The sequence below is a fragment of the Plodia interpunctella genome, chromosome 13 (assembly GCF_027563975.2).
Source record: "Plodia interpunctella isolate USDA-ARS_2022_Savannah chromosome 13, ilPloInte3.2, whole genome shotgun sequence".
NCBI classification, from domain to species: domain Eukaryota; kingdom Metazoa; phylum Arthropoda; class Insecta; order Lepidoptera; family Pyralidae; genus Plodia; species Plodia interpunctella.
Genome location: NC_071306.1, coordinates 59,563 through 67,910, shown reverse-complemented (window position 1 = coordinate 67,910; position 8,348 = coordinate 59,563). Strand labels below are relative to the sequence as shown.

The 8,348-nt window shown below is 39.5% G+C and overlaps 1 protein-coding gene across 1 annotated transcript in view; it reads right to left on the bottom strand.

Moving 5' to 3' along the window:
• Positions 1-2,840: 2,840 nt before the first annotated feature.
• The window catches only part of LOC128674563 (uncharacterized), a 49,113-nt gene continuing 43,605 nt past the window's right edge, over positions 2,841-8,348 (bottom strand). The window contains exons 29-37 of the mRNA XM_053753203.1: positions 7,762-7,851; positions 7,027-7,145; positions 6,409-6,542; positions 5,920-6,060; positions 5,439-5,652; positions 4,956-5,093; positions 4,340-4,463; positions 3,723-3,843; positions 2,841-3,240 (exon numbers count right to left, since the gene is read on the bottom strand). Of these exons, the coding sequence (XP_053609178.1) occupies positions 3,063-3,240; positions 3,723-3,843; positions 4,340-4,463; positions 4,956-5,093; positions 5,439-5,652; positions 5,920-6,060; positions 6,409-6,542; positions 7,027-7,145; positions 7,762-7,851 (1,259 nt within the window). The 3' untranslated portion in view covers positions 2,841-3,062. The remainder of the gene's footprint in view (positions 3,241-3,722; positions 3,844-4,339; positions 4,464-4,955; positions 5,094-5,438; positions 5,653-5,919; positions 6,061-6,408; positions 6,543-7,026; positions 7,146-7,761; positions 7,852-8,348) is intronic.

The window sequence follows — 8,348 nt, the reverse complement described above, 5'->3', positions numbered from 1 at the left end:
TGGCTCTTCAGGAGGAACTGCCGGAGCGGGCGTCGTGTTAATAACGTCACCGATCTCATTTGTCTACCTTCAAAGGGAACATAAAATTAAGTGTAAAACTATACCTATGACTTTGCTCTTTAGTGTAGATTATTATCCACACTAAAGACAATAAAATAACGTTACTTTTGATTACGGTGTAGTGTAGTGAATTAGAATCACCAAAAAATTAATCCCATATTTCATTTTTCCAACGAAACCTCTATTTCAATCAGGAGTTATGATCAACTTAGTTGCACCTTAAAGAACTACTATAGATTCGTAGAATGCTACCGAGTTGCTAAAAGAGATATTGACAAATAGTAGTAGCAAACTAGCTGTTAATAAATTACCGATACATTTTGAGTCACATAGAGCGAGCGACGTCGTAACTTTCAGAAACGAGCAACGAGCCACGTGCTCCATACGGGGGCTGTAACTCGCGCAATCTTTACGACCTTGATATTGGTTCCTAACTCCGGGGGGATCGGCCGGCAGGCTCGGACAATTTATTGTTGTTCCCTTGCAACAACAAGCACCAGCTAATTGAGTTAACCTTTGCACTGCAGTAGTCTACACAATGTTTTTACATTTTTGCTGGCTGAAAAAGATATATTTTTAGCAATAAGTAATACAATACCTAGGCTAGATGGTCGGATAAGCTTAGGGCATTCGACAGATATTGGATGGAGAAGGCCAAAGAAAGAGACACGTGGAAAGAGAGAGGGGAGGCTTTTTCCCAGCAGTGGGACATGTACAGAAAAAATCAGTTACATAGTATACCTACATAAATACAAAATGTTGATTTGATGATTTTGCTCCTACCGTTGACTTAATTTGCCTTTTTGAGGACTCGCTTTCAATATCTTTTTTTCATTCATCAAATTTTGTCCATTATTGTAATCCTCAATCTTCGACAGTATTAAACGTTTTGACGTTTGTATGTTTTAATGGCGTTATCTCTAAAAAGAGCTGTAGAGTTTTAACTAAATAGCTATAGTTACGGCCTGTAAACGATTGGATGACTCCCAGCGTACTCCAGTTAGTGACACAGGCGCTACGAGCTTCGGAACTGTGCAATTAGTGGCGACGGCTCACATTGCGGTTGTAGCGACACGATACCATCTTTATGGCACCGCAATATGCTCGTAAATCTGTGGCCATGTAATACGACGACTATTACGCGGCTGAGCTATTTGGTTATAGTCACCTATTGTTAGCGTTTGGCAAGATTACAACTTTTTGTGTTAGTGTGAAGAAATGATTTCTTTTGCAAAAGTGAAAGTGCTATGATTATATTACCGTTATCAGTATTGATAGGGTTGCTAGAACGACAAACAAAATAAACTTGAAACTTTAACATTTAAAATTTCACAAACTGAATTGGCTAGATAAAAGATAAAACAGTATCATAATATACCTTGTTAGTAATGTTTACTGCTGCTAACAGTATAACAAGGTAACTTTCAAACTAATATTATAAATGGAAACAGCCACAAGTTTTCATGCAGTTTTCCGTTAACTGTGCAGGAACATTTGGCGCTAAAAGCTCGCGACGCCGCCAGGTGCTACTCCGCTGCGCTATAGTCAGCTAGTCGTGTACTGTGTACTGCTCATCGAGCTTGACTAAGTTTTGAAATCAACACTGTTTTAGTTTTACATCCTCTTTGGGGCATCATATCTTTAAAAAAATATTTTAGAATATTACGCAAATTATTACTATTTAGTTTTTATATAAATTTATGTCAACTTCAGATGCATTAGTGGGGATAGCACTCAATGCTCTACATAATATTCTCATATAGGAAGGCAATGAAGGAACAAAATCCTTGCTTGAGTCTACAAAAAAGTTTCTTTAGATACCCTAGATTCACAAGCATGTTAAGATCCTCTACTAGATGTTTATGACAAAAGCTTGATAGACAAGATTACTTAAACGACTGAGGAAGGAACCGGGAAACCGCTCTCTCAAGAGAGTTAACATAACTTCACATGCAGTTGACTGTACAAGCTGCACCACACGTGCTATGTATGCAGATGCAGTGAAATTTCAAGCCATTAGATAAAACCATATTTCAAACTCCACTTTGTCAAAGGCGCTTCTAGTTATTTATTCACTTTGCTGGAAGCTTACTTGCCTTCATGCGACGATATGGGAAATGGTTCTTCAATAGTTCATTTGAACAGAATTTACGGATGTTAAAATATTTGTTTCAATTTCAAGCAATCATATTAACGATAATCTAATTATATCTAGCGACAAATCTAATTTAACACATTCAGCCTCCCATTAACGTAGTCAAAGCAACTGGTGTTGGAAACTTGCTCCTAACGACGGAAAAGTTTAGACCATATAATTTGATTTAGTCTAATGAGAAAGTCGAGTATAGTTTCAGTCTATCGATCATCCACGTGAGTCATTACTAATGCTTACACCATATACCTAGTCCAGACTGATTACCTAAATTTAGCATTATGCCCCTTTGTCACAATCTGTCAACAGCTTACAAAGTCGTTCCAATTTACATGAAGTCGAGAGCCACTCGACTTCAAAGTTTCTGAAGTCTTCTTCCTACTGAATAGGCGCCTGATTACTTCCTCCAGAATTTAAGTTTGTTTCAGGTTATTTCTGTGAAGTTTGACAAACCTGCTTCGTGATAATTTAGTCAATATTTTCTAAGCTTGCTTGCTTTCTTATCTTAAATAATACGACTGAACGAAATTTACAAGAAAAAACTACTTCTTTCACGGAAATATCTTCTGTGCCGGTGCACTTAACACAGTAGTAAAAATACAACCCAGTAAAAAAGTAATAATTTTAATAACAAATCTGATTTATACTGCATTTATGATCTGTATAACAATAATTATAACAAACTTAGTTTAAATACAATAAAGCATTCGGAAGATCAATGCCACGCCTTTTATGTGTACGGTACTTATTTGCTTTCAAATCTCTTGTCTTTATTATATTACGGTGTCACTACAAAATGCAATAAGGCGGACCTTGGGCTAAGACGCTTCGTTGCTAAGGTAGAAAAAGATCACCAAGTATATTTCTGGTACTCCGGCGGCAAGAGCACGGGGTCATCGGTGTAGTCGTGTGTGGGCTGCCACTTGTGGTCGCGGATAGGCGCGGCGCGGCACGTGACCGCGGCACTGCACCACGCCGCGCGACGCGACGTCATCGTCGCCTTGCCCTCCACTGGCGCGCCGCGCCATCTGCATTTTTTATACTATTGAGCAAGCAAACGGGCGTGCGGCCGGCAATTGCTGGGAAGTGGTAATCACAGTCTATGGATGCCTTCAACACCAGGATTTTCACACGGGCCTAATCGAGCCTGAATAAATCTTTTCACGCCCTTTTTATAGTATTTCATAGTGAACAATGTATGCTGCTCATAAGCTCCTCTCTCTAGATTGTCCCATCTAATACGTTGCCCTGCTTGCCCAAACTGCACAATCGCAGACCTATACACCTTCATGGACAATGCTTTGAGTGAGATTGTGAACTTTTGTCATCTCAGAAGACTATGAGAATACTTTCAACTCTATCGAAGACATCATGGCAGTGTGATTTTATCTAACCACAGAAAATACTGTGGCCGTATGACATTACACTTACATTAAAAAATCTGATGATTTTTTCGGACAAGTTTAAGTTTAAGAGTTATCTTTCTCTCAGGCGTACGTCTTGTACTCACGCGGCAGTGTACTGCACGTAGACGCGGCGCGAGGCGCCGGGCGGCACGCGCACCAGCAGCGGATGCAGCAGGAAGCCCGCCACGCCCGACCACACCGCCGCCAGGTCCAGCGTCTCCGTACCTGACATTCAAACATTTTTATAGCCTAGTGGGTAAATGAGCGTACCTGTTGTCTGGTGGTAAGCAAACACTACGGCCCATGGACACAACCCGAAACAAGTCACCGATGCGTTACAAACTTTTAACCTATCACGTTATACTGCTGGGCCATAATCTCAGTCATCTCCTTTCAAATTGTTTGATCCAGCGCGAAATCAAACCACATTTACTCAAACCTTCAAATGTCATCACTCCAACACTTCCTTGGTTTATATTCCTATATAACAATTTGAGTGCTTATTTCGCTAGACTGTTTTGTAGACTTGTCCACCATTCACCAATAGGGACCTTAAGGTCCATTGTAGTAAGTAGCAGCAAGTATTATTTGCGTACTGGCTTCTTCTTATTATCGATCTAGCTGATTGAACCTACAGTAGCCAGATTGAACAGTAATTGGTGACTGCATTTGTCTGAGCAGCTGAAACAAATAGTCACTGTAATGCTAAAAAATCTCTTACGACTGGAGTGTCTGACGGTGAAGTATGTCTTGGAGGTGTGCGAGTCGGTCACGAAACCGAAGTTGATGACTTCAGGCTCCACAATCACCACAGGGTATTCTATCTCCAAAACCAGATACAATTTCTACCGAGAACAAATATAATTAAAGTAACATTTATTCTTTGCAATAATCTTAAGTCTATGATTGTGAAAATACAAAACAGGATAGGTAATGATGATTTAAGATATTCGTATTATTTCCCATGATGTTATTGATGTTTTATCAGAAAACTATACGTATGATATTGTCACAAGTGTCTCAGTGGGCATGCAGAAAAATGTTATGTCTATTAAGTACTTGCCTATCTGCAAAAATAGCATAATGACATGTAACAAAACTTTTCTAAAAAAAAAGAGTGCTTGTTATAATTATAATCTTAGAAGTATGTATGCTGCAACTCACAGCAGACTGTCATACAATAAAAACATCGGATAACCAGAAATGATATGTGTAAATTTAGACAATATCTAAATCTGAAACGTAATAGAGGCGAAAGGATTATGGTACATAAGAATTATTTATCATCAGTAGCAGATAGAAAAGATTTAAGGAAATATTGAAATGTTGAAACTCACAGCATAGACTTCCTGATCGTCCCTGATGACGAAGGGGGTCACGGTGACGTCCTTGTCCTGGTAGCGCGGCGGGTCCACCGGCTCCAGCACAGTGGGGGGAGTCGCCGCCATGCGCGGAACGTTCACCTCCACGCAAATCTGCAACACCTGGCGCTTTATATACATGATTTAGTATAATCTGTAAGTGAATGTGTAAACTTCAACTTCGTCTTGTCCTTTGGAATAATGGAACATACTTCTCTCTGCATTGATAGGTTTGACATCGGGCCCTTTTAGAAAAAAAGTATGTCGCTTTCTCAAAAAGTTGGCAACGCATCGGTGATCCGTATCGGAATGCCGGTGTCCATGATCTGCGATGTTTTCGTACCGTCAAGCAACACGCTTGCTAGTTTGTCCACTATAATATAAAAAATTGACTAAAAGTAGCTAAATGTTGACGTTTAAACAACCCATTGTCTTACAATGATTGTATTAAATACAGACCTCAATAGAACTCCTCGGCAGAAGTTTAAGAGGCTGATCTTCAGTGCGGTGGCGCGAGGGTCGACCACCGATACATCGGCACATGTTCGCCAGACCGTCCCCTTCAGTCCAGCGCGACCAGTCTTCTGTCACCAGTGACCAAGGGCTTCTTACAAACGCGGTCACGGACATAGGGCCATCACCCACGTTCATTATGTGAAAGCGTTTGCGCACCCTGGATATAAATTCTAGATTATTTTGGAGGACAACATTATAGGGTAACAAAATAATAATTACTCAGATTCAGAAGCACTTTTGAATACGGCACATTTTATGAGGAGATGCTTGTCGGCTATTTCTAAGTCCTATCCCCCGTTTTCAGTAAAATAAAATTATGTAAATCTTTTACTCCGTGGCAGTTAATATCTAAGTATTACAATAATAAACTCTTATTTGGCTGCGTAAAATACGTTTAGAATGATAGTATTTCAATGATGCCTACCTGAACACCTCATCGTAAGGCAGGTTGAGCGCACAAATCTTGACGCGCACCTCCTTGGTGGACAGCTGAAGTTGGCCATTTCTGCGGGCTAGTCTCAGCTGCACCGTCTGCGGCGGAGGCAAGGGTCGGTACCAGTTGTCACTACAACATAATTTACATATTATATCAATGAAGTAGGCGTTAAGCGATTATCATGTTACACCACGCATGTGACATGTGACTGCATGGAATACTGTGAAGCCGAGTTCATTGCATTGGCTTCGATGAAATTCCACCAACTCTACACCAACGAAGCGCGCGGTCGACAACTGAAATATGCGACGAACGATCGGTCGGCCGGTGCCTTGTGTAATTTATCTTAAGTTACTGCCCGTGCTTAAAACATGAGACTGAAACTTATTTAATTAACTGAAAGGAGTCCAAATTCTTTAGCTTTACCTAATAACACAAATTATCAAAAGACTCATAACTATTTGGAATCAAACGAACCCCGCCTTGTCCAGCGGCTCGCAGCGCAGCATCAGGATCGCATCTGATGGTAGCTGATCCTCAAACTCCTCGCACCGCGAGACCTGCCAGCTCACGTCCGCGCCGGCCTCCACTTCACAAATCTCTGGTTCCACCTGTATTAATATCAGAAGCTTTCTTGCTACCAGCCAGATAATACAGGCTAGATGTGATAGGCTCAAAAGACAATTATCTAAAGTGATGCCAAATTCTGATATTTTTCCTATATATTTAATAAGACAATAGAAGATCTGGCATATTTATTATATTTTTTATTAGACTATGGTCATATTATCCTATTTCTGGGCAAAGAAACCTGTCGCATAACTGCTTCTATACTAATCTGACGCATCTAGGTCGATCAGGAGACCTTATTTTGTTTCTGGTTATTTATTTCTTGCCCTACTTTGCTAAAAGTTGAATATTGTAATGGAATTTGAAAAATATAGTTACCATATGAAAACGGTTTACGTCGATTGTGGTGGATTACGGAAGGTTAATCTTCTTTTTGCATGTCTATAGCAAATCTACTACCTCGCTGCTATCAAGTCAGTCTGTAGCCACCTACGGGCTAATGATAGTGATGATCACAGGTAATACCATGTAGGGGGTGAGACACTGCGGGCCGAAGTCGGCGCACAGGAACAGCTCCACGTTGGTGGCCGGCTCCGGCTGGAACGAGCTCGACGCGTCCGACAGCTCGCACGCCACGCTCGTGCCTGTCCATAGGAACATCTCAAACCATACAAAGAATTTATTAATTCCACGCATTCTATAAAAATTACTAGAAAATTTCGTGACTTCTATATAAAATTCTTGCTCTTTAGCTTCAATGATTCTTGAGCTATGACGCGATATAAAATAATTATTCACAACATAAGCGTGTAAATATGAAACTTACAAATACGAAACTAAGTACAAAGGTATTACTTATTTCTATGGGTAGACCCGTGAAAGAAGAATTGAAAAAAAGTGACAGAGCGTCTACAAGAAAAAAAGATAATTAATATGATACGATAATCTTAAATGTACATACATAATGCATAATATATAAAATATTAATATGAGCTACATATACAAATAATATAATATACATAATATCTTATTGCTACACATTTATTTCTAAACTAAATACTATTGTTAAAATTAAACCAAATAGTTAAATTAAATACGCATTGGTCTGCTGGCTTTAGTTTATTTATTTTGTTGATATCGGTACATTTAATATGCATAATAATTGATGATGCATAACATTGCATGTAATCAAGAGCTTTTTGTGTAAATTGATGGACACTCTACTAAGGTGGATGAAAAGGCTGAAATGACAAAACATACTACAGTCGCTAGGGAGGGGAGTGGGCGGCGGGGGCTCGGCGTCCTCCAGGCGCAGGTACACGCGGAACAACTCGCGATCGCGCTCGTCTTCTACAATAGAAGTAGGATAATCAATTTATCAATCCCAAAATTTCAACAAAGTACACGACACGTAAAGCAATTTAACTCGGCAAGCCACAATCCCACACAATAATTAACGAAATTCCCTTTCATTCGGCACGGTCGCCTCGGGCATCGCAATTCAATATTGCATTTATGCACATATTGGAGCTTTAACACCAATTTACTGACAATTGTTCAATGGTTTAAAATTATTTGGAAAGCTCTAATGGATTGTTTGGAAGGATTCCAAGCCACAAAATCCCAAAATTAAAAAAAACTGAATTTGCATTTATTTCAAAATTGGTTTGAAAGTCTATCAAGGGAAAACCCCATTACAAAGCCAACTTGAGATTAGCTCTGATTTCATTATTCTTTTATTCCTTACTTTCTTGTTCGTTACTTTAAAATCTTCTCGTTAAATTTGACCTATTAATTATTAATTGTGAGAGTAGCAAATAGGTAGAAAGCGTCTCAAAATTAAATAT